Below are 24,661 nucleotides of genomic sequence, written 5' to 3' on the forward strand. Positions count from 1 at the left end.
GCCATGCTCCTGCGGCTGTTACAGGGGAATAAACTGAACAATGTCTTTGTGGCTAGAAGTAATGGGATCTCCAGGAAAGCTAATTGGAGCGGGCTGGAGGGTTCCTGCAGGCCTGTGTCTGGCTGCATTCCTCACCGGAGCGTTTGCGTGCTTGCAGGGGGACGGGCAGGCTCTGTCCCGCAGGCGAGTGGAGCCCAGGCTGGGGCTGTGCTGGAGACCTGCCCTCTCCCAAGTGTGCCACACCACCCGCTGCCAGTGCTGATCTGATGTGCCCGTTCCCCAGGGAATAGCCGTGTGTGTCCATCCAGCGTGGGGGATGTCTCGTGCTGTGGTGTTCATTTGCTGGTAGTGCAAAGCCTGGGCTGCACCCTCTACAGCAGGCTCTGCCTTAGGAAATGGTCACTGGAGGCAGACAGTGGAGCCAGGCTGAGAGAGCTGGGCTGGGGCAGCCTGGAGAAGGGTCCTGAAGGGGAGACCTGAGAGCAGCTCCAGTGCCTAAAGGGGCTGCAGGGAACCTGGAGAGGGGCTTGGGACAAGGGCCTGTAGGGACAGGCCAAGGGGAATGGCTTGAACCTGCCCCAGGGGAGACTGAGCTGAGCTCTTAGACAGAAGCTCTTCCCTGTGAGGGTGCTGAGGCGCTGGCACAGGGTGCCCAGAGAAGCTGTGGCTGCCCCATCCCTGGCAGTGCTCAAGGCCAGGTTGGACACAGGGGCTTGGAGCAAGCTGCTCCAGTGGAAGGGGTCCCTGCCCGTGGCAGGGGTTGGAACTGGATGAGCTTTAAGGTCCCTTCCAACCCAACCCATTCCATGACTCTGTGTGACCCTGAGATGCTGATGTTGGGAGGATGGAGGGAGAGGAAGGCACCGCGCACGTGCCAGATTGGGCTTGCAAACTGGAGGATGGTGATGGGTTCATGCAGACCCACATCATGCAGAAGGGAGCTCCAGTCAGCAGTGCTGAGCTGCTTCAAGAGTCTGTGTTTGAACAGGGGAAACCTGCTTGAAGCAGAGTCCCTATCATCACTGTGTCGAGTTTCACTGTGAAATGTGGAGCTTTCAAACCCCAGTTGACATGTGGGGAAAACATCCCTCCCAACAAATGGCTCTTGTTTGGCCTCAGGTTTCAAAGGCCATGGGGAGTGCTGCCCCTTGTCCTGGCTGTGCCCTCAAGGGCCCCAGTTCTAACAGCAAGAACCACTCTGCCAAAACTCAGCCCATTCCGTGTCGGGGCCACCACTTCCACACTGGCTTTTCCAGCTCAGGAAGCACTGGCTGTCACCTCAGCCGCCCCTTGACCACAGGGCTGCTTCTTCCCTCTGCCCTCTGTTTGCTTCTTGGTTTGTGTTTGAACTTCCACACCTGGGGAGAGAAATCCTCACGGATGCAGCTAGGGAAGTGTGGATCCGAGCTGCTGGCCTCAAAGGCAGCAGATCAAAGGCTCTTTCTTGTCCCACTTGCCTGTGTAGGAGCCTGCCTCGTGTTATCACTGGACCCCATGCAAAATAAATAGGTTAATCAGCATCTTATTAAAATAAAGTGCTTTAATGTGTAATTCCCTGGCTGCTTGGAAAACCTCACCGAGGTCAGCGGCTGGAATAGTTGAGAGTGGCTGAAAGGGGGCTGATTGTGCCAGAGTCACCAAGAGGCACTAACGGTGTGAGATGGGTAAAGAGGGATGATAAAACCCCAGCCTGGTTTGGGTTGGAAGGGACCTTAAAGCTCCTCCAGCTCCAACCCCTGCCACGGGCAGGGACCCCTTCCACTGGAGCAGCTTGCTCCAAGCCCCTGTGTCCAACCTGGCCTTGAGCACTGCCAGGGATGGGGCAGCCACAGCTTCTCTGGGCACCCTGTGCCAGCGCCTCAGCACCCTCACAGGGAAGAGCTTCTGCCTAAGAGCTCAGCTCAGTCTCCCCTCGGGCAGGTTCAAGCCATTCCCCTTGGCCTGTCCCTACAGGCCCTTGTCCCAAGCCCCTCTCCAGGTTTCCTGCAGCCCCTTTAGGCACTGGAGCTGCTCTAAGGTCTCCCCTTCATGCAGCAGAGGGGCAGGATCCCCTCCCTGAGCTGCTGCTCACGCTCTGGGGGTGCAGCCCAGCATAAGGTGGGGTTCTGGGCTCAAGCGCTCCCTGAAGCCTGGTCATGGGGAGCTTCTCCTCACCCTCAACCCCTTCTCCTCAGGGCTGCTCTCGATCCAGTCTCCCCCAGCCTTTGTTCGTGCTGGGGAGGTGAAGGTGCTGCCAGGTAGGGAGGGCAGAGTCTGTGCCTGGCCCTTTGGGGTGAGCTCGTGTGCAATAGCTGCTGGGCTGGGCAGCTCATGCCGGGGCTGCCCCTGGGCACGGAGCCCCTTCCTTTGAGCCTCCCTGCCATGGGGAGCCGGAAAGGGGAGTGCTTGAGCCCACGCTTCCCGCAGCCTCGCGTGTCCAGGCACAGGACCCAGGGCTGGATGGAGGCCGCCGAGCCCCCGCCGTGGCTGGAGGAAGCCGAGAGAGGGATTTTGTGCAAGTCGATTCCTGCAGGATTTGGTTCCCCCAGCGAGCTGTGAGCCCCCAGCCTGCCTCCCGCTCTGTTCAGCTCCGGTCTGCTTCAGGTCCCAGCCCGCTTCATCCATTTAAGCAAGAAAACCAGGGAAGGGGTGGGGGGAGGATGCCGCAGAGCCCTGCGGATCCATCCCGGAGCTGGGGCTGCTCCAGCCGCTCTCTCGCCGTGCTGGCAGCTCCGAGTGGAGGAAATGACCTCACCTGGAGGTCCCTGAGGCTGCTGCCAGAGCTGGGGCGCGCGGTGGGGAGCAGGGACCTGGCGCTGGTGATTTACCGCTTCCTGCAGCGTTTGGCCGGCGGCCGCCGGCTTGGCTGCTCCCAACGCACGCACGTGGGGCTGGGGATGCTCCTCGCTTGGTGTCGGGAAGAGCTAAGGTGGCTTTTTGCACCCTCTTCTGCACTGAGCGGGGACATGAAGGATTTGGAGAGGCCAGAGGCTGCTTCTGGGGTGAAACCTGCCCCTTCCTCCCGCATCCAACTGGAGATGGGGGAAGGCGCAGGGGTAATGAAGATAACGCAGCAAAGCGAGCTCCCGAGCCGTTTGCAGCCCCGTTTCGCTCATCCCTGCTGTTTTATTCTCCTCATTTTCGCTCTGGATGGATGAAATGGATGTGGCCCCCCCTGCTCCAGCACAGCTGCCTTGCGCGCTGGCCGGGAGCCAGGCACTGGCAGATGGCGCGGGGCTATTAGACGTGCTCCAGTCGATTCCCGGTCCCAGCTCCCGCCATTTAATCAAATGATAGGAAAAGGCAATTTACTGGAGTCTTCTTTGCGGCCTCCTCCATTCCCCTGCTCTCCCCGGCCACACGTGGTGCCCACGTGCGGCTCCGTGCGCCCACCTCACCCGAGCGCTGCCCTGCACTGGTGCACAAGGGCCAAGGGATGTGGATTTTCTTCTTTGAGCAAGGGACGGAGGCAGCTGCCAGCGTCCGTCAGGATTTTCCCTTCCCCCTCTCTTTATTTCATAGAACCCCAGCCTGGGTTGGGTTGGAAGGGACCTTAAAGCTGCTCCAGCTCCAACCCCTGCCACGGGCAGGGACCCCTTCCACTGGAGCAGCTTGCTCCAAGCCCCTGTGTCCAACCTGGCCTTGAGCACTGCCAGGGATGGGGCAGCCACAGCTTCTCTGGGCACCCTGTGCCAGCGCCTCAGCACCCTCCCAGGGAAGAGCTTCTGCCTAAGAGCTCAGCTCAGCCTCCCCTCGGGCAGGTTCAAGCCATTCCCCTTGGCCTGTCCCTACAGGCCCTTGTCCCAAGCCCCTCTCCGGGTTCCCTGCAGCCCCTTTAGGCACTGGAGCTGCTCTCAGGTCTCCCCTTCAGGAGCCTTCTCTTCTCCAGGCTGCCCCAGCCCAGCTCTCTCAGCCTGGCTCCAGAGCAGAGCTGCTCCAGCCCTCGCAGCATCTCCATGGCCTCCTCTGCCCTCGCTCCAACAGCTCCACGTCCCTCTTGTGCTGCTGCTCTGGATCAGGGCTGCAGGGGGGCTCTCCCCAGAGCACAGCAGAGGGGCAGGATCCCCTCCCTGAGCTGCTGCTCAGGCAGAAATTGCTTTCTTTTCTGTATTTCACACATTTCCCTGTAGCTCTGATGCCCACAAGTTGCCTTCAGCTCCATGGGCACCATGGATGCAGCCACCCGCTGCCAAAAGATGCTTGGTGTGAGGGGCAGGGATTGCCCCTGGGGCTCTCTGTACACCCCCAGCTTCTAGGGAAGCTGCTCTAAGAAGCAGGAACCTGAGCTGCCAGGGGAGAATGAAGTGATGTATTAAAGTGCAATTGCTGCTGCTTTTCAGAGCTTGTTTTCTATTGCACCACCACCAAGAAGGAACTCTTGGTGTTCTGGGCAGTTACAGAAATAGAGGACAGTTCTGCCCCTTGTTGCTGGGTGAGGATATCAGCTCGGAGGGATCTGGCTGGGTGTGGGGAAAGAGAAACCGAGGGCAGGTTTCCTTTGCAGAGAGCTGTGTCTTCCAGGCAGAGCAATGCTTTCGTGGGTATTTAAGGAAAAAACCCCCAAAACCCACTATTAGTGGTTTCAGAATGAATCAATGGGGATGAAAATAAGGTGTAACCTGAAGTGCTTGTGTCATTTTGAGGGCGTTTCGGTTTCTTTGCGTGCTGGATTTCTGCTTTTTGCACTGGCACAAGGTGATTTTCAGGAAGAGCTTTCGAGGGTGGTGGATTTAGAAGGAAAATTGGCCCAGAGAAGCTGTGGCTGCCCCATCCCTGGCAGTGCTCAAGGCCAGGTTGGACACAGGGGCTTGGAGCAAGCTGCTCCAGTGGAAGGGGTCCCTGCCCGTGGCAGGGGCTGGAGCTGGAGGAGCTTTAAGGTCCTTTCCAACCCAGACCAGGCTGGGATTCAGTGGAAACAAAAAGGCCTTTCAAGGACCACTCAGGCCTCAGTTTCCCCTCAAGTCAGAGGCTGATTTCTGTGAAGGGGCTGAGCAGGACTGACTCTGTCCCCATAGGGAGGATGGGGCCATGGAGTGGCCAAACGCTTCTCTTCAACCTCTTTGCTGCTCTGCAGGTGTATCCATCCAACTCAGGTGATGACTACAGCAGGGATCCAGCTGGATATACTCCCTCGAAACCTCCCAGCACTGTGTATCCCGGAGCCTTTTATATGGCAGGTGAGTTATTAACAACCCCAGTGTCTGCAAGCTGGAGAGAGCAGGGGCTGCCAGGCCCATTACGGGTGACGGGAAGAACTGCAAAGCATGTGAGATAGAGGGAGTTTGGGGCAGGAGTGCATGAGACACAGAGGAGCCTTGAAGTGACTCCGATCTGCTCAGGAGGCGATGCTCAGACGCGATGGGGACAGAAGCAGCCCCTCAGCCTAGGCTGCCCTCCCTCTGCATGGTCTATGGAACACCTGCAGCATCTCTGCCCTGCTCAGCTCTGCTTTTCCTTCCAGACGGGCTCCATAACTCAGCAGACCTGTGGAGTTCTCCGGGTGCCATGAGCCAGTCGAGTTACGGTGCCATGCTGGGCAGCTCCTCCTCCCCACTCCCACCAGCCAGCGGCTTCAACAGTTTACACCAGCACGAGCGCATGGTAACGGGTCCCCCCGCTGCCCCCAGCAGCCAGTGACAATGGGTCCCCTTGTCCTGGAGCTGGCAGCTCGGGGTGGCTGCCCACAGGGAGGACCAGGGTCCTGGCCTGGATGCTGATGCCTTTTGAGGCTCTGACCCTTCTCCCCCGTCTCTGCCAGAACTACCAGCTTCATTCAGGAGAGGTTAACGGCGGGCTCCCCTCCGTGTCTGGCTTCTCCTCTGCCTCCACGCCGTACGGTGTCTCCAGTCACACGCCTCCCATCAGCGGCACGGACAGCATGATGGGTACGTACGAATGGCCCTGGGCCGTGGCATGGTCCTCAGCATGACCCCCCCCTTCTCCACTGCCATGCAGAGGCTTAAGGGGAAGATCTAAAGTCTTTTGCAAACGTCTGAGGCCGCAATAGCTGTGTCTGATGGATGCACGCACTTATTTCATGCCCTTTTTAACCCTGCATGGGGTTACTGCTTGAGGAGGAAGCACAGTGAGGTTACTGCTGCTGGATACCTGGGCAGGCGGTAGCAGGGAGATAGGGTTGGGGGTTTCCACCTGGCTTGATGGATCTGGGAGGAGACCAGGGTCTGGGACATTGTCTCCTGGAGGTGCCGGGGCTGAAGTGAGCGGTGGGATTTGCACCTGCGTTGTGGAGAGGCAGGGGAACGTGTGAAGCTGTTCATCTGCATCCAGACTGGGAGCGTTTGTGTTGTGTTTGGATACCGTGTTAAACCCCCGAGTGCTTTCATCTCTAACCCTGCCGAACCTGTTACAAAACCTGTTACTGGAATGAATTCCTGTTCCCTAGGAAATGAAGATCCTGACCTTGATTTGTAGAAACCCTCTTGTTTAGAGGAGGGAAAGTGAGTTTGGGATTGTAGGGATTTAAGATGCCCCGTGAAGAATGGGCCATGCTGCAGCAGAAACATCGCTGTTGGGGGCATGACACCATCAACACCTTCATGCACCTTCAACAGCATCTTACAAAGATGTTCCTGCGGCCCAAGGAATGCTGCTGGGGGCTGGGGGGGAGGCTTCTGCCCTCACCTGGGCTGCTCTGAGCTGGGAATCCCTTTCATTTCCAAGCAAAGCAGTAAGACTCAGTGCAGGTGACCCCAGAGAAGGTCTTGTGCATGTGCTTGTGCTGGCAGTGATGTTTGTGTCCTCTCTCGGCAGGTAACAGAGGAACCACAGCCGGGAGCTCAGGAGACGCGCTCGGGAAGGCACTAGCTTCAGTAAGAGCTTCTGCAGCCCCTTGGCCCCATCCCTGCTTTGTTGCAGCACTGCACCTTCCCTCTGTAAGAGGGAGCCTGTAGGCAGCAGGCAACATGGAGACATTGAAAGGTTTGGGTGGATGCATGCCAAACCTGTCAGCCTCTCAGGGAGGATTTTCCCTCCTCAATGTGCTGCCATCCTGAGGGCTGGTGCTTTGCAATTCCCCTTTTTGGCAGATGGGGAAACTGAGGCACAGGACGTTATGGTGGCCCTGCCTGTGAGACAGCTCTGCGGCCATCCAGCCTGGTGCTGGTCTGGCCGGATCCTCCATGACCCTCCTACCAGGACTTGCATGTCCCAGTAGCGCTGGGCCTGCATGTGCTGGTTCAAACTGGAGGGCACTGGTCCCACTGGGCTCTCAGAGCTTGGGGTTGCCTCTGTCCTTTTCAGTGCAGGGACCTTTGTTTCTGTACCCTGCAGTGATTTCTTGGGGCTCTTGCTTTCCTCCAGGGTGGGACCCAAAGAACAGAGGCTGGAGCTGTGTAGTGGGGACAGAGGGGCCCCGGCTCTCCTGGGGGAGCTGTGGGGTATGGGGATGGGAACGGCCTGCCCTCGGTAGTCCTGCTGCACCTGGTTTGGGGAGGGCTGAGCCGTGCAGGGTGGGTGCTGCTGACCAGGCCCTGCTTCTCTCACTCCAGATTTACTCCCCGGATCACTCTAGCAATAACTTCTCCTCAAACCCCTCCACACCGGTCGGCTCCCCTCAGGGCCTTGCAGGTAGGTAGAACACTGATTTTTGCACAAAGGGGGATGTCAGGTTTGCTTTCAGGAGGTCCATGGCTGTGTACTTCCCCGAGCAGCCCCAAACCCTCATCAAAGACACTTGGGGCAATCTTGCCAAGTCCACTTCATTTTTAAACGTAGGGGAGTGATGAGGAAGGACGAGCAGACAGGAAGATGCTCTTTAAATGTCCCTGTGAAGCCGTATATCTGTCTGCTTTTGTGGATTGGAGCTTTCCCCCTTTTTGGGGCCAAGCAGTGCCTGGCTGCGGCAAACGGCTGTGCCTGCACTGTGTTTTGCCCTTGTATAAGGGGCAGGCGGCTCTGCTTGAGTTAAAGCATTGCTTCCACCCAAGGGGACCTGCTCCTACCCTTCAGACAGACCCTGTCCCAAGCATCCTGAGCATCCCGTCTCGGATGGTTCATCCCTGGTTTTGTCTGCCATGGGAGGAGAGCAGTGGGAAGTGAGAAGCAGCCAACGGATGAAAGCCCATCTCTGCTCCCATCTGGTGGCAGAGGTCTCCTTTCAGCCCAGTGCTCACCCCAGCCTGGTGCTCCCAGCAAGCACAGCCTCTGTGCTGGCTGAGCTTACTCACACCTAAAAACCTCTCGAGGTCTGAAGGCCCAAGCTCAGTGTCCTGCTGATGGAGAGCAGAAATGAGCCCACTGTGGGGGCCTGAGCTCAGTGTCTGCTGGTGAGTGGTGGCCCATGGGGTGCCACACGTGCCATGGTGGCCCAGCTCCCAGCACCATCTAGTGGCAGCTGTGCCCGGTCCCAAGCTCTCCCTGTTCGTTCACAGGCACGTCTCAGTGGTCACGAGCAAGCGGACAGGGTGCCTTATCTCCCAGCTACGAAGGGAGCCTCCACACTTTAGTAAGTGTCGCTTAAAGATCTGTCTTCTCCTTTTGTGTTCCATCCCTTGCGTGCCTGGTAAGGACCTGGGTAAGAGGAAGATGGTTAGCTGATAGATGGACACGTGGTCGGAAGCAACTGAGCAGAGCTGGGCACTGCAAACAGAGTTGGACCCTGTGGGTCTGGCCCAGCTGCATAGATTTCTGTCTGGTTTTTGCCTCTCTTTCCTGAGGAGTTACAGAATCATAGAATCATGGAATGGGTTGGGTTGGGAGGGACCTTAAAGCTCATCCAGCTCCAACCCCTGCCACGGGCAGGGACCCCTTCCACTGGAGCAGCTTGCTCCAAGCCCCTGTGTCCAACCTGGCCTTGAGCACTGCCAGGGATGGGGCAGCCACAGCTTCTCTGGGCACCCTGTGCCAGCGCCTCAGCACCCTCACAGGGAAGAGCTTCTGCCTAAGAGCTCATCTCAGTCTCCCCTCGGGCAGGTTCAAGCCATTCCCCTTGGCCTGTCCCTACAGGCCCTTGTCCCAAGCCCCTCTCCAGGTTTCCTGCAGCCCCTTTAGGCACTGGAGCTGCTTTAAGGTCTCCTCTTCAGGAGCCTTCTCTTCTCCAGGCTGAACAGCCCCAGTTCCACTTATGTGACCCCTTGTGCCTTTAGGGGATGCCACTGACTCCCCCAGGGGTTATTTCTCCCCTGCCTTGCAGTGGCTGAGTGCATGACTGCCATGAGCATGCAGAGCTGTAGTGAGCTGCAGGCTTTACAGGCATTAACATAGCTGTGTGTCCTGTCCTTCAAGCAAAACAAAATGGAAGACAGGTTGGATGAGGCCATCCACGTGCTGAGGAATCACGCTGTGGGCCAGACAGCCGCCATGCCAAGCAACCATGGGGACATGCACGGGCTGCTGGGCTCAGCGCCGGCCCACAGTGCCACCGTGGGCAGCCTGGGCCAGGCCTTCCCGGCCTCAGTCATGTCCCTGGGGAACAGGCACCCGAGTCTGGTAAGTGTGCAAGCATCAGGGCAGCTGGCAGGGACATGCTGGGGACCCATGTGGTGGGGTGGCTGCATCCAGAGGAGTCAGAAGATCAGAGTGGTTTGGGTTGGAAGGGACCTTAAAGTTCATCCAGCTCCAACCCCTGCCACGGGCAGGGACCCCTTCCACTGGAGCAGCTTGCTCCAAGCCCCTGTGTCCAATCTGGCCTTGTTGCCTTTGTTGTGAGAAGAGCTCAGTGAGGTCCAGGTTGGGTCAGCTGCTGACAGCTTGGAACGGGTGACATGCAGTGTCTCACCTTGTTCATGCAGGAGGGTTGAATCAACACCAAGCACGGTGATGGCTCTCGAGCACAAGCTCCCCCATGCCACTTGCTCATGCCCCTTCTCAGGACAGGCAGAACTGGTGAAAGCTCTTCTTCTTTCCCTCTAAGATGGATGGAAATCCCTCAAAACAGCTTCAAGCTGTCCTTGGGATGTGCTGAAAGGAGGAGAGGGATCTGCTGCAGGGCAGGGCACAGTTAGAGAGAGCCAGGTATTGCCAGGACTTCTCAGCTGCAAACCATTCAGGCTGGCACCATGTCCTTTTGTGCATGTGGGGAGGGCTGATGTGTGATGGCTCATTTGGGCTCCGTGGAGCACGACAGGTCCTGGGTGCCTTGAGCACATGGATGCTGGGGTTTCTCCCTTGCTGAGTCACTGGGGTCCCTGTTGTCCAGAGGCTGGTGACCACAGGAGAGCTGGTTTCCTACTGCAGCAACCAGTAACACATCTCCAGTCCCTCTAAAGAGCCAGATGTGCTTCCTTCCTGAGCTCCTCAGACTCAGCTACTAAGCATAAGGGAAAGGCAGCGCTGATGGGGTCTCTGTGCTTGGTCCGGCTGACCTGCAGTGCCCCTGCCACGGAGCAGGCTGGCTCTTCCCTCCTGCATGCCTGCAGTCTGGATAGTGGGAGTGTGTGGGGAGGGCATGTGGCTGCACCTCAGCCTGCTCAGCATACCCATCCCCACTGGCCATGATGCTTCCCCCCTCTCAAGGCTTGCTCTGCTCGTTCTGCTGTAGGTGGGAGGAGGTCACCCCGAAGATGGGTTGTCCAGCAACGCCAACATGCTCCACAACCACGTTACACTTCCATCACAGCCCAGCTCCCTCCCTGACCTCAACAGGCAGCAGGACACGTACAGCGGTAAGGCAGCTCTGCTCACGTGCACGCTTGGGGCTTGCCTGCCCCGGGGGAGGTTCAGGTCACCCATTAGGTCCAGCCCTGTGCGGCAGCAGCCTGGGTGGGATGGGGGGGGAGATGGGTGCTCTTGCAAGGCTGGTGCTTCTTTGCAGCGTCCACAGGGCTGTTCCTGCCTTGAGCCTTTTCCAGAGGTTTAGCCTAAGTGTTCCTGTCCCTTCTGCCAGCTCTGGGTGCACAGAGCCACTGGGTCCTGCTCTGCTGAGCGAGGTTGGACCTGGAAGATGGGGAGGAGAAGATCAGGGAGTGGTGGCAGGGCAGAGCCAGCACCCCATTAACTCCTCTTCCTGCAGACCAGCAATGCAGGATGAGGCTGGGAGGCCACATGCTGGTGATGCAGTGCAACAGGAGCAGGGCCTGGTGACCCCACCCCACCCCCAGTCCTCTGTGTGGGTCAGGCTCCTCCAACCTTCCATGTGTGGCTCTGCTTCCTCAGCAGGCTTGTCAGGGGGGCTGGGGCGAAGCAGTGTCTCCTCGGGAACCAGCGAAATAAAGAGGGAAGAGAAGGAGGACGAGGAGAACACGTCAGTGGCAGATAACTCAGAAGAGGAGAAGAAGGAGCTGAAACCCTCCAGGAACAGAACAAGGTGCTCTTTGAACAGGTCTCTCCCTTCACTTACACATAACCAGGCTGGGAGCATTTGGGCTGGGGTACAGCCATAGTGACCCCCGGGCACTGGGCTCAGCCCGGTGTGGCCGGGGATCATCCTATGGCACAGACCCAGCAGCCCTTGCCCAGCACAGGAGCCTTGAGTGTCCTCACACAGAGATGGCCCAGCCTGGGCTCCCGTTGTTGGGGAAGGGGCCCTGCCTCCTTTGCTGCTGGCCTCCATCCCCGTGGCCTCAGGGCTTCCTCGTGCTCCTAAAGCAGAGGGCTTGTGCCCTTACCCACACGGACTGCACTCACTGCGTGGTCTCTTGGAGCATTGCTTATGGCCATGCATGGAAAGGACTGGAAGGGTCCGAACGCTCAGCTGCCCTCAGCCAGGGGCTGGGAAGCTTTTGACCTCCTCCCTGCCTCTGGTCATCTCCACTGTTTGCTCTGGGCTCCTGTATCCTCTGTCACATCCAGTCAGGTGTGTGGCAGTGGAGCAGGTTGAGTCTTTCCTGCGTGCTGGCTTGGCTGCAACCTCACCGTCAGCTCGGAGACCTCACCAGGGTGCTGCTGCCCAAAGGGGCAGCGCCAGCCCTGCTCCTCCACACTGCAGCCACCTCCTGGCCTGGAGGCAGAGGGCTGCAGCCTCCCAAAACACCAGCTTGGGACGCCAGTGTTGCCCCTTACGCTTTATCCAGGCCACCTTACAAGCTGCCAGCAACAAGCTCAGGCCTTAAGTCGCTTTGTGGTTTCTTTCTGTGTCGTTTAAAACCAAACAACCCCCAAAACAGAGGCAGAAGAAGAACCTGAATGGCTTCTGTGTAAAGACCCCGTGCGTCCCTGTGTGTGAGCACACATGGGGTGCAGTGTTCCTGGCTCCTGGGGCTCGGTGTCTTGGTGCCTCGGATGTGTGTTTCTTTTCTGTGAGTTGACCAGTGCTGAGAGTGCACGCGAGGAATGTCCCTGTCTCGTTCTTATTTTAAACCATTAGTCAAGATGAGGATGAGGAGGACGATCTTCTTCCCCCAGAGCAAAAAGCCGAGAGAGAGAGAGAAAGGAGGGTCGCCAATAATGCCCGTGAGCGCCTGCGGGTCCGTGACATCAACGAGGCCTTTAAAGAGCTCGGACGCATGTGCCAACTCCACCTAAACAGCGAAAAACCGCAGACCAAACTGCTAATCCTCCACCAGGCCGTATCAGTCATACTGAACCTGGAGCAACAAGTTAGAGGTCAGTGAGGGTCCCGGAGTGGTGATATTTGACGTATCTGATCGGCACGGGGCTGTCTGTCTGTCTCCTGTGACACATGTGCTGTGGTGCCTTGCACTGTCTCTCTGCCCTGTGGCCTTGGGTTCTCGAGGCTGTCGATGTCCTTTTTTTTTTTTTTTTTTTTTTTTTTACCTCTTTTTTGGTTTATTTTATTATTTTAATTACTTGGTTTTTAACCTGGTTTGGATCCCTGCTGTTCTCTCCTTCGCCCCCCGCTGCCGCCGCGTGTGCTGCATGCCAGGCCCCGCGGGGGTACCCGCACCGTCCTCGCTCTGCTGCAGCAAGGTGTTTGGTTCAGCTGCTTGGCCGGCAAAATGAGGGAGTACAACAAAAACACCCCACATTTCGCATAGGGGATGCAGATCTGATGCCTCTGCTCCAAGCACAGAGCCCGGCTCTGCTCCCAGCAGCGGGCGATGCCCCGTCCCCGCTGGCCAACCCAGCACAGGGCTCTGCACTCCCAGCCCCATGGCTGTGGGCACCCAGGAACACCTCGCTGGAGCCATGGAGGGGCAGCAGGATGGAGACACTTCCTTCCCTCCCTCCCTCCTTTCCCTTCCTCCTTTCCCTCCCTCTTTTCTTTTTATTCCTTTCCCTTTCTCCTTCCCCTTTCCCCTTCCCATTTTTCCTTTCTCCTTTCCTTTCCTCCCTTCCTCCTTCACTTCCTTCCCTCCCTTCTTTTCTCTCCCTTCCTTTCCTTCCCTCCTTCCTTCCCTCTCCTCCCTCCCTCTGTCCTTCCCACTTGTGCATCCCCCTCAGCCACCAGTGCTTCCCCGTGTCCCAGTGGGAGGGGAAGCGGAAGGCTTTGGCTTCCCACTCCGGAGGCCTTTGCTGCTTGGTTCCTGCATCCTGCAGTGCATGCTCATGCTCCCGTGGCAGGTTAACCCCCTTTCTCTCTGCAGAGGCTGTTGTAACACCATCGCTGGTTTGTGCCTGGCTGTGCTCCTCTCTGCTGGCCTCTGCTGTTGCATTGATGTTGGAGTCCTTTGTGCCTCTCTTCAGTTTGTAATTTTTTGCCTTTCATAACATGGATATTTTTTCCTGTCTCTTTTATTTTTTTATTTTTTTTTTAGTAATTCCCCTTCCTTTTGCTTTTTGTTGATTTCCAGTTTTTATTTCTCAGTTCTGTTCTTTCCGATCTCCTACAGACAGTCCCCAGCCGTGACCTCTCGGGGGTCCCACTCTCTACCTTCTACTTGCTGCTTGCGGAGTGAGGCAGGAGCCGCGGGGCGGCGGGGGGCAGGGGCAGGCAGAGTTGGCACCGTGTTCACTTTGGTCTCCCACGCTTGTCCCTTTTTAAACCCTTCCTGGAGGGAAGCGAGCCGAGCCCCGCACGCTGCTGCTGCAGGCCTTGGTGCGGGCAGCTTCGGCCTTCAGGCTGCTTTGCAGGAGAGAAGTCCCCTCCTGCATTGCTGCTGTGGAATTGAGGTCATTGGGTCCCAGCTGGGACTGCCAGGATCCTCCTTGTGCCATCAGTCACTAACAGGGAAGGAAGGGAATGGGTGTTGCAAGGGGCCAGGCAGGTCAGTGCCCCCTTTGAGCAGGGCGCAAGTTCACTGTACATCCTTATAACCTGGAGGATGTAACTTGGATAGGACAAAGGGTGATGGTTTTAAACTAAAAGAGGGAGATTCAGGCTGGATGTGAGGAAGAAATTCTTTACAATGAGGGTGGTGAAACACTGGCACAGGTTGCACAGAGAGCTGATGGATGCCCCATCCCTGGAGATGTCCAAGGACAGGCTGGACATGGTTCCGAGCAACCTGATGTAGGTGAAGATGTCCCTGCTCGTTGCAGGAGGGGTTGGACTGGATGAGCTTTGAAGCTTCCATCCAACCCAGACTATTCTGTGACGCTGCAGGGGCCATGCAAACCACTTGCTGGTGGCAGGGAGACGGCCCCATCCTGCCTGGCTGCTGCTGGAGCTGTGTCCCTGCTGAGGGGAGCCATCAGCCAGGGTTCCAGCCATCCTGGACATGCTGGTGAGAAGGTGGCAGTGAGGAGGGGACGCAGGCAGGGACAAGGCAGCATGGAGAGGATGCAGGCATTGACAGTGGGCAGCCTCCTGTCCCACGTAGGCAGACGTTTGCCTGGGGAGCCCTTGCTCCGCATTCAGACACTTGGGACCATCTGAAGGCTCTGACTCTTTGGTGAAGGCTCATCCCCACATGGCTCCCCTGGAGCCAAAGGCCAAGGTCTGTCCCAGTGCCACGTCTCACCCAGGGACCCTCCTCAGATAGGGGTGTTTCCTGCAACAGTTTTTGCTCTGGGGGAGAAGGTCGTCTGTACCCTAAACTGGGGTGTGCAGGGGACGGGCTGCAGGCCAGGCTGCCCTTTAAGATGCTGCCAGCACAACTCTGTCTTTGCCCTCCCAATCCCTGCCTGTTTTGGGCACCCCTGGAGTGCTGCCAGTGGTGGAGGCTCTCCCAAAACTGCTGACAGTGCCTGGAAAAGAAAATCAGCCCCTTCCAGTGTGAGTTTGCTGGGTCGAAGGGTCTGGATTCAGTGTCTGCATGCGACTGATGCTCAGCAGCAGCTGGAGCACTTGGATCTGACCCCTGCTGCTGCTCCCATAAGAAGGTCTGGGTCTGGCTGCCCAAAGCACTTTCAGTGGCACAGGGTGCCCAGAGAAGCTGTGGCTGCCCCATCCCTGGCAGTGCTCAAGGCCAGGTTGGACACAGGGGCTTGGAGCAAGCTGCTCCAGTGGAAGGGGTCCCTGCCCGTGGCAGGGGCTGGAGCTGGAGGAGCTTTAAGGCCCTTCCAACCCAAACCATTCCGTAATTTTGCCGCAGATGTGATTTTTGAAGGAAATCTTACAAACAGAGATTTGCTTTCTGCCAAAAAGCCTTTCCTTGGACGATGCACCTGATTGTTTTGGCTGAGGAACCCACCCCGAACTTTTGAGTTTTCAGCCAAAACCGAACAGGAAGGCAGAGTTGTGCAGAGAGGAAAAAGTGTGGGTGCTGATACTGCATCCCCTGCCCGCTCTCAGCCCTGGCAGCACCCTCCAGCCCCATGCTGGCAGCACCTTGCTGTGGCTCACAGAGGCAACAGGCAGCCCCAGTACCCTGGGGTGCTCCAGGAAGTGCCCAAGACGAATTGGCTTTGCAGAGTGAGGCTGTTTGAGCCGTTTGCAGTGGACACCAGCAGCACTACCAGCACGGCAACGTAGAGCCCCCCCCTCGCTACCACCCCCCTGACTAATCCCTGTGGTGCTATGAACCCAGCAGTACAGACGAGGCCTTGTCACTGGAGGACAAAGATCTGAGGGACCGGGAGAGGAGAATGGCCAATAACGCCAGGGAAAGGGTGCGTGTGCGGGACATTAACGAGGCCTTTAAAGAACTGGGACGCATGTGTCAGATGCACTTAAAAACGGACAAAGCACAGACCAAACTGATCATCCTACAGCAAGCGGTGCAGGTCATTCTGGGCCTGGAGCAGCAAGTACGAGGTATGGTAACAGCTGCAGGTGCCTTTCGGGGCCTTTCTCTTCCCCTCCATGTCTCTGCGTGTGCGTCCATCTCTGTTGTGCCTCCTGCTTTCTGTGCGAGGTTGTGTTTGCACTGGTGGAGCTTTCCAAAGCCCTGGCCCGGGGTGGATTCAGGGCCGCTCTGGCCATCCCCCTTTCCTGCTTAATGGGAATTTGGCATCCGCATTCCATTAAGCAGCTTTGGAAAACTCAGTCCTCAACTCTGAGAGCTGGCCGAGGCGCTTGGGGTTCTCTCTAAGCAAGCACATGTTTAAACGGGCATGGTGTCTGAGCCGGGCATGGGGTTCTGCTTTACCAGGGGTCTGGCCAAGTTACTGCAGCCACTGCAAGGAGCAGCGGGCAAAGAGCAGCTTGCACTGAGGTGGTTTCCTCGCATGGTCCCATCTGTCTGTCCTGGGACTCTGTCCTTGCTCTCTCTTTTGGATGCTGCTGCGGCGCGTGATGCTATTGCACAAACTGAGGTTGCTTCATTCCCTCCCTCCCTCCCTCCCTCCTTCCCTTGATGTTTTTTGGCATAGAGCGCAATCTGAACCCTAAAGCAGCCTGCTTGAAGCGTCGGGAAGAAGAGAAAGTGTCCGGAGTAGTAGGAGATCCCCAGATGACACTTTCAGCTTCACATCCTGGTCTAGGAGATGGTCACAACCCTGTTGGACACATGTAAAGGTATCATCCCTCACCCTGTGATCCCAGCACCCCACTGTGGGTCCATCCCACTGCCAGTGCATGCTGGATGGATGCTCAGGCCCGTTCATTTGGCACGAACCAGTGTCCTTCCTAATTTACTTCCTGTAAATGACTTGCATGTGCACGTCATTTGCTTGTCTGGGGAGACCCAAAGCCTCTGCCCCATGAGAGGGGTGCAGCCCTGTAGCTGAGACAGAGGGATTTGATACTTGTGCTACCCTGGGTGAACCCAGCTCTGCTCTGTCCCTCCCAACCCTGCCCCACTTGGCTTATGGAAACCAGCAGCTCCTTTTCCTGGTGAACCTATGGGAGGGAATGAGCAGGTCCCAGAAATGCCAAGAAAGACACAGAAGGTGAAATTGTTCCAGCGAGACCATGGCAGATGCACGCTTTGTGCTGTCCCCATGTCTAAGGGAAGCCTCTGCTTGGCCAGGATTAACTGACCCCATTTGGCCTCAGGGATGCAGGGATGTTTGGGGGGGTGTTGAGGAGATCAGGAGCAGTGGGTCCTGTGCTGCAGTGCCTCAGCTTGCAGCTCCAGCACACCCTAGAGCACGTGGCACCAGGCTGAGTGGTGCAGGTGACACGCTGGAGGGATGGGATGCCATCCAGAGGGACTTGGACAAGCTCGAGAAGTGAGCCCATGTGAACCTGATGAGGTTCAACAAGACCAAGTGCAGGGTGCTGCCCCTGGGCTGACTAGCAATAGAGGTTGGGGGATGAAGGGAGTGAGAAGGACTTGGGGGTACTGGTGGATGAAAGTGTGGACACGTGCAGGCGATGTGCACTTGCGGCCCAGAAGACCAATTGTATCTTGGGCTGCATCCCCAGAGCATGAGCAGCAGCTCAAGGGAGGGGATTCTCCCCCTCTGCTGTCTTCTGGGAGGACCCCTTCTGCAGTCCTGATCCAGCTCTGGAGTCCTCAGTACCCAAAGGACGTGGACCTCTTGGAGACAGTCCAGAGAAGGGCCACAGAGGGTTGGAGCTGGATGAGCTTTTAAGGTCCCCTCCAACCTAAACCAGTCTGGGATTCTCTGACATCCCCTGCACCTGCAGCTGCCCTGAAAAGACAAAAGCCAAAGCCGGTGTCTTGGCAGCACAGTGAGTTCATGTCTGGGCTCTGCTGCAGCCACATTGAGCATCAGGGCTGACTCCTGCAGAGACGAGGCTGCAGCAGGAGGCCTTGAGCTTGAGGAGCAGTTTTATTCCCATTTGGGTTTCTCTCACTTCGGGCTTTTGGGGTTTTTCTTTTCCCATTTCTAGATCTGTTTCTTCTTCTGGATCCAGAGATCTGTAGGAAGAAAACCCTCGGGGTGACCTGCAACCTTCTCTACCCATAAACTTTAGTCCTGCTAATACTGACACACGTGGACGGATCGTGGCGTGACGTAAGGGGTGGAAAACACACACCTTGTCAAAAGCAAGCAAACAAAAATTGCCTTAAGTATAAAGTGCAGACCAGTCAATACATATCACTCAGTTAGGAGGGGGTGGCGTGGTCTCTTGGCTTGTTCGCAAGCAGCCAGCAGCAAAATTGTGCCTAAGCTTGATATTTCTTTTTTAAAATGAAAAAAAGAACATTAGTTATGAGATTTTTTTTTTTATGTAGAACAAATAGCAATGCCTTTGGGTTGGTTTTTTTTGGGGGGTTTTTTTTTAGCTTCTTTTGCATATGTTTTGTAAGCAACGAAAAATAATTCTTTTTTTTTGTATAAAAAAACCACAAAAAAAAAAGTCTTGTACCCCACATGCTTTTCTGCTGCTGTTTCTATAGTTAACGTTGCATCTTTAGAATCAACCAGAATAGTAAAATTGTATTAAGAGAGACTGGATATAAAGAGAGGAATTCTCACATTCGGCTCTGCAAGCCACTAAAAGCGAATGTAGCCACAGCAAGGGGATGTTCGTCCTTGCTTGGCTTGGACCTTCCATTAGACAGAAACAAACTCATGGGCTGAAGTCACCGTCTCTTTGCTTTTGGCCACTTCTGAGATGGGAAAAGGAAGTTAAACAGCAAAGCCAGTTGCAGCAGCATCCCTCAGCCGTGCTCCTGCTCCTTCTGGGAGGTGACCAAGGGCCATTGAGGGTCTCTGCAAGATTTGTTTTACTCCTGGAGCATCCCGGAGGCTGCAATCCCACCCGGGAGAGGAGGTGCCCCACAGCCCACCCAGAACATCGTGAGGGAGCAGGCCTTGGGGGTGGAAGAGAACCGAGGGACTGGGATGCTTCCAAGGTAAGCAAAGAAGCAACACAGAGGCAAGAGGAAAGCCCTGGCCAGAGGGAAGCGCTCCTTGCCCCTGCATCAAAGCAAACGCCTGCTCCAAGAGGCGCTTCCTGGGGCAGCGCAGAACAAAGCTGAACTGAACAAAGCTGGAGGACTGGGAAGAGGCCGAGGTGGATGGAGCAAAGGCAGCAGCAGGACATGGTGCCAGCAACCTTGCAGCAGCCGGAGCCGTGGATGCTGGCAGCAGGCAGGGGAGCAGCGACCTGGCTGTGTGCTCCCTCCAGCCCTCAGCAAGCTGGGACCAGCAGCAGGATCCAGCGCAGCTTCTCCCCTCATGGAGCCACCTCATCAGAGGGGCAGAACACTGCAGGCTTGTGGCGAGGGGTGGTTTCATACCACACCTTCCCCACTCTCGTATCTCCAATCCAGTCCAGTCCAGTCCAATCCAATTGGAGGCAGTCTCAGCTAGGCACGGTTTGCCATGGGGTTGCAAAGTGGCTACTGTCACCTCTACATGGGCTCCTCATTCCGTGCTGGTAAGGAGGGGAACAATGAGCATACCATGCTCCAGCAGCCAAGCCAACGATTCCTTCACTCCAAGGGCTTCCCAGTGTCACTTCTGACCGCTCCAGTGTGCTCAGCAGGAGGAAGACCCTTAGCGTGCCTGGAGGTGCAGGAGCAAATGAAAAGATGCTCAGTGGTGCTGAGCTGTTGGTAGCCATTCTGGAGTTGGCAGTGGAAAAGCATCCAGTGGAAATTTAATCTTGGTTCTTCCCTCTGCTTCCCCTTCTGAAGCATTTTGTGCCCAGTTCTTCCCAGCTCTGCGGGTGGACAGGGTTAGCTCCGGGGGAAACATGTTAAATCCCATCTCAGAGGTAGCCCACGACACATCAGGGGGGACATGGGAACAGCAAGTACAGTAAGACCTGCAGCAGCAGGGCCCATCTCTCCCCTCTGCTTCTCTGGCCTGTGCTCCTGGGAAAGCTGTATTGCTTTGGCACAGGGAAAGGGCAGGACTGGCACACAAGATGAAGTCCTACAGCACTTCCCAGCAATCCCAGGCTTTGGTGTAACCTCCTGGTTGTACCTCCTCTGTGCTCACTGCTATGCTTTGTGCTCCAGCAAAACCTGCCAGAAATGCTCAGGACATTGATCATCTCCCACTTACACCTGAGTACCACAGGCTCAGCCTCTGTAGCATCCCTCCATGCTGCCCCTGGCACTGCAGTGTCCCACCGTAGCTCTCAGGCTTCCAGGTGCTCCGGGCTTTCCCAGCCTACAGCCTGCTGCTCCCACCATCGCTTCTGTGTGGTGAGACCTGAGACCACAGCAGCCTCCAGCTCCAGGAAGGCTGGAAGGGTCAGTGGCTGTGGTCCCTGCAGCCCAGGAACGTGCGTCCTTCTCACCTGCGTCAACAGACATGTTTCAGCTTAATGAACTCGTCAGGTTGCAACACTCTTTCTTCCCTCCCTTGGCTCCTTGTGCCTGCTGCAGCACTGGGCAGTGTGAGGCGGATGTTTTCTTCCATGGGTGCCAGCATTCCCCTGTGGAGCAGGTCCCTTGCAGTACAAGCCGTGTCTTCCTGAAGCATCCTGCCATGTTGGGTTGGAGCAAGTAAAACATGCAGGGAGGGGACAGTGCCCCTCTGCAGCCAGGTCTGGATGCTCAGACAACCCCCATTCATGCACTGGGCTAGGAACTGGAGACTCACCGCCTGCTCTCTGCTTCATCCCACGAGCATTCTTGCCCTTTCGTAAGGATGGTGCTGAGGTCATTGGCATGCTCTGCTCAGGATGTTCTGCTGCTTCAATGCCACTGCCCCAGGACCAGGGAGGGATGGAGCAATGTCCCAGCCCTGGCAAGCTTGAAACTACGAAAACAAAAGAAGTGCTTCCCCGACACTTGGATTTTACGACAAGAGTTTGAGGTGATGGTCAGGTCATGTACAGCTGCATTGGAGAGGGGCTGTAGGCATAAAAACCTGGAAACTCAACACAATTGGAAATCTGAGAAGATTGATTTGTTCAACTCCTTCATCCTGGCTGATGCTCTGCGGAGCAGGGGGGGCTCCTGATGAGACAGCCTTCCCCACCATCCCCGCACCATCAGGCATTGCAACAGAGCTGGGGCTTTTCATCTGCATTTAGGTGGTTTAGGTGCTGTTTCCTTGACAGCAAAAGCAGCTTTAGGTCCTCGGCAAGGTTTGGATGAAGGCCCTCAAACATAAACCCTCCTCAGTGCCAGGGTTTGGAGGAGATCTTGACTGCTCCAGCAGGAAAGCGCAGTGTTGGGGACTGGTAATGCCCAGAAGCTGCCTCAGTGGCATCTCTGCTTTCCAGGTGCCCAGGGAGCAATTGTGGAATGCAGCAAGGAAAAACTCCTTTGGCTTGCCAGTGGGGTCGGCTCAGTGTGAATGTGGTGCCTAGTGTGGCGACAGGGAAAGTGGCTTTCCTGATAGTGAGCACTGTTGGGTACTGTCCTCAAAATGCCACCAGGCCAGCCCTGAAATACCAGCCTGTTGAAATGAGACTCTCATCTTTGGGTGCCATGGGCAGAGCATGCCAGGGTCTGTGCCATTTACAGATCACTTTTGTCCCTATCCATGCTTCTCTGCCTGCCTGTATGGCCCTCACATGCAGAGGTGTCATGGGGAGGTGACATGCTGCAGAGCGGCATTTACTGTTCTGCTTCCTCTCTCAGCCTTACGTGCAGGAGTTCTCCTGGGCTGTGTGCCCCTCATCAGTGGGGCCACAAACCACCACCCCCCCCACAAGCTTCCTTCCTCAGGAAGGAAATCAAACAGCACAACTGGGGTCCCGGGGGCACAGCTTCCATGGAAAGCTGCTTGCGTGGCACCTCCCCTTGGTTTGGGCTGTGACCCACCAGTCAGAGCATCTGGTGTGGCTTGAGTGCAGCTCCAGCTCTTTACAACATCTCCTCAGGCTCTCTGCTCCCTGCTTTTACAGCTTGCGCTAGGTGTCCTGCAGAGGTGTGTTGGCAGGAGGGACAGGACCTGGGACATCCGGATCCTGCTCCGTGCTGCTCTAAGTTTGCACTGAGAGCAAGAGCGGTGCCTAGGCTGCTGGTTTGCATGCATTGATCCTGCACCTGGCTGTCAGCAGCAGGTCCATGCCAGCCCCAGGCAGTGGGGTCAGCTTGCTGCGCCTTCCCTGTGCACCATCACTGCAGGGCCAGGGCTCTGGATGCTTTGCAGTTGGGGGGTTTGCCCTCTCCAGTAGAGACATGCAGACGTGCGATGTGAAACCTCCCCAGGTGTGACTACAGCGAAGGGGTTTTTCTCTCAGCCCTGTGTCAGTGATGAGCTGGGTTCCTAGGGGCTTGGCACTCACTGCCTGGTAGTGATAGAACAGGAAGGGAAGAGGCAGGCTGGGAGTTCCCCAGGAGTCTGCAGTTTCAGGTTCAGTGCAGAAGCTGCTCGCAAAGGTCCTCTGTGTCTCGCACATGTACCCATTGAAGCCAGCAGAGCCCTGGGCTCTTGCGGTGCCATTCAGCACATCCTCCCCCTTGGCAGGTGGGAAGGGGGCTTTGGAAAACCCCAATCCCCTGCACCCCTCAGCCTTGCTGCCATGGGGAGGCTCCCAATTTCAGTGCCAGCAGAGCCCGTCGTCCCCTTGCAGGCCCTGCTAGGTGCTGTGCTGATGACTCCGGCCCGGGATGTCAGAACAGAGCTGAAAACGGGGAGGTGAAGCAAAGCTGGTACCGGAGTTGGGCCAGGACGAGCCTCAGCCCCCAGGGTGCAGTGCTGGCTCACCTGGAGCAAGCCGTGGCCGCTGGATTCCCGTGTTCCTGCTCAACACCAGCAATAGCAAGACCTGTTTTCTGTACCATAAGCTTGCACAAGGTCTTTGCCCTGTTAAATCCTATGCAACTCCCTCTCCTCTCCCCTGGGGCTCTCCAGATCCCATCCCAGCCCGTTCTTTCTGCTCTTGTCCATGACTGCTGAATTCCTGCTTCCTGCTGCTCTTCGGGTCCAGCTTCATTTCTAGCAGCTCCAAAAGCATTTCAAGGCCTGTGCCCTGGAGCTGGAAGGGGGTAAAGAAGGGGTGAGAACATAGGAACATCCCTTCCAACTCATGCTGCGGGAGCTCAGCACTGAATTGGAGAGGGCAAGGCCTGGTCCTAGGGCTCCTCCATGCACCCTTCACCCTCCTGTGCCTTCTGCTCAATACTTGGTGGCTCACTGCCGGCATCCTTCAGCTCGCACCGTCTCCCCCAGTACCCCTTGAATGGAGAAGCTGTGTCCCACCTTGTTGCTGCCCAGCTCTACAGACTGCTCTGTTAATGCCTGAGCCTTGGGCTTGGCTTGGCTGGTCTTCCTTCAACCTCCCCAAGCCTGAAGGTGTGTTTTCCTTCCTCCTGTGCACCCCAGTGTCTGCAGCCAGCACCTCCAAGCTGTTTCCCTTCATGCACGGGCACCATGGGTTCCTTCACAGTGAGGCAGGACCATGCCACTGCCTGCCTATCCGCTGGGCCAGAGGCTTGAGGATTCAGGAGGTGGATGCTGTGGGTCGGTCCCATGGCGTGGCTGCCTCTCCTTGGCCTTGGGACTGGTGGGGGGGGACCCGGTGCTGTGCGCAGAGGTTTGATCTTCAGTTCACCCCTTCTGGAGAATCAGCACTGCAGTGCCTTTGCCTGTGGGACTCCTGCATGAGCCGAGCGTGGAGGTGGGCTCTGGTGAGGACGATGCAGGCTGCAGGTGTCCTTTCTGCCAAACCTTGTGTGTCCATCTTGCCCCCCATCCCCTGGGGATGCAAGAGGCAGCCCTGCCATGCATCTCCACACTGGTGTTTCTGTTCCTCTGCTTTTGTACACCTTAGGTCTTGCAATACCCACCGTGGGCCAGCCAAGCACCCACCACGCTGGAAGGAGAGGGAGTAAAACTCACTCCCTGTCCCATCTTGATACAGTGCAGGAGAGCAAAGGGCTTTGTGCCTCAGAATGAATGGGGTGTCCCGGACACCGAGGCCTTTTGCTGAAGAGCATCCCCGGGCTGTGCCCATGGGAGCTGTGGAGCTCCCCATGGCAGCGAGCTGGGGACACCACAGGTCCCCCTTCCCGGTGCTACGTCTTCCCAAATCACTTGAAACCCACCAGCGTTTGAGCCCAGCCCCATGCCTGGACCGGGCAGGAAATGACCCCTTTGCTCTGGAGGGCTCAATGGGGAAACGAAGCGTTCCTGGGGTTGCTCTTTCACTCTATTTTTGTAGGACAGGGGATGGGAGATCCCTGCAGAAGTCGTTTATTATTTGCCCCATAGAAAGTTTTGCATTGGTTTTGAGGGGTTTTTTACCCTTTAAAACCAACCAAAACTGGTCCTTGCTTTTGATGTTTATGCTGCCTACCTGTAAATCCAGATGTACTTAAGTGGCTGAAATCCTTGTTCTTAAATCAGATACACATTATAGTTTTGAACTATATATATAGTAAATATATATATATATATGCCTAACCCAGCAAAAAATTAAAGGGAAAAAAAAAAGGTCTTTGGGGGTGGGGAAATGTCCTTTGAAATGAATCACAATTGGGGGATAAAATTGTGTTTCTGAGTGCCTCAAGATATGAATTGTTTTCATTTTTTTAAATAATTTTATACAAGTGTCCAAACAGCTGGCTGGATTATTTGGAATTTTGAAATAATCCTAACTTTTTTAAAGTAGACTTGGAGAACTGTCCTGTATATAACAGTAATGTAGCAATAAATGTGACCTTTTATAACAATA

The 24,661-nt window shown here is 56.3% G+C and overlaps 1 protein-coding gene across 14 annotated transcripts in view; it reads left to right on the forward strand.

The window, feature by feature from the left end:
* Positions 1–24,661, forward strand: part of TCF3 (transcription factor 3) — a 75,561-nt gene extending 50,900 nt beyond the window's left edge. For 6 of the 14 annotated variants that reach the window (XM_065658795.1, XM_065658808.1, XM_065658796.1 and 3 more), the window contains 12 exons: positions 5,054–5,156; positions 5,441–5,580; positions 5,738–5,864; positions 6,751–6,809; positions 7,488–7,566; positions 8,370–8,443; positions 9,223–9,426; positions 10,478–10,601; positions 11,092–11,242; positions 12,242–12,480; positions 16,531–16,675; positions 17,960–24,661. In XM_065658795.1, the coding sequence (XP_065514867.1) occupies positions 5,054–5,156; positions 5,441–5,580; positions 5,738–5,864; positions 6,751–6,809; positions 7,488–7,566; positions 8,370–8,443; positions 9,223–9,426; positions 10,478–10,601; positions 11,092–11,242; positions 12,242–12,480; positions 16,531–16,673 (1,443 nt within the window). In that variant the 3' untranslated portion in view covers positions 16,674–16,675; positions 17,960–24,661. Of the gene's footprint in view, positions 1–5,053; positions 5,157–5,440; positions 5,581–5,737; positions 5,865–6,750; positions 6,810–7,487; positions 7,567–8,369; positions 8,444–9,222; positions 9,427–10,477; positions 10,602–11,091; positions 11,243–12,241; positions 12,481–15,746; positions 15,974–16,530; positions 16,676–17,959 lie in introns of those variants that run through there. The other 8 variants (XM_065658798.1, XM_065658809.1, XM_065658797.1 and 5 more) reach the window with 7 other exon arrangements.

Source organism: Lathamus discolor, chromosome 21 (genome assembly GCF_037157495.1).
Source record: "Lathamus discolor isolate bLatDis1 chromosome 21, bLatDis1.hap1, whole genome shotgun sequence".
Lineage (NCBI taxonomy): Eukaryota > Metazoa > Chordata > Aves > Psittaciformes > Psittacidae > Lathamus > Lathamus discolor.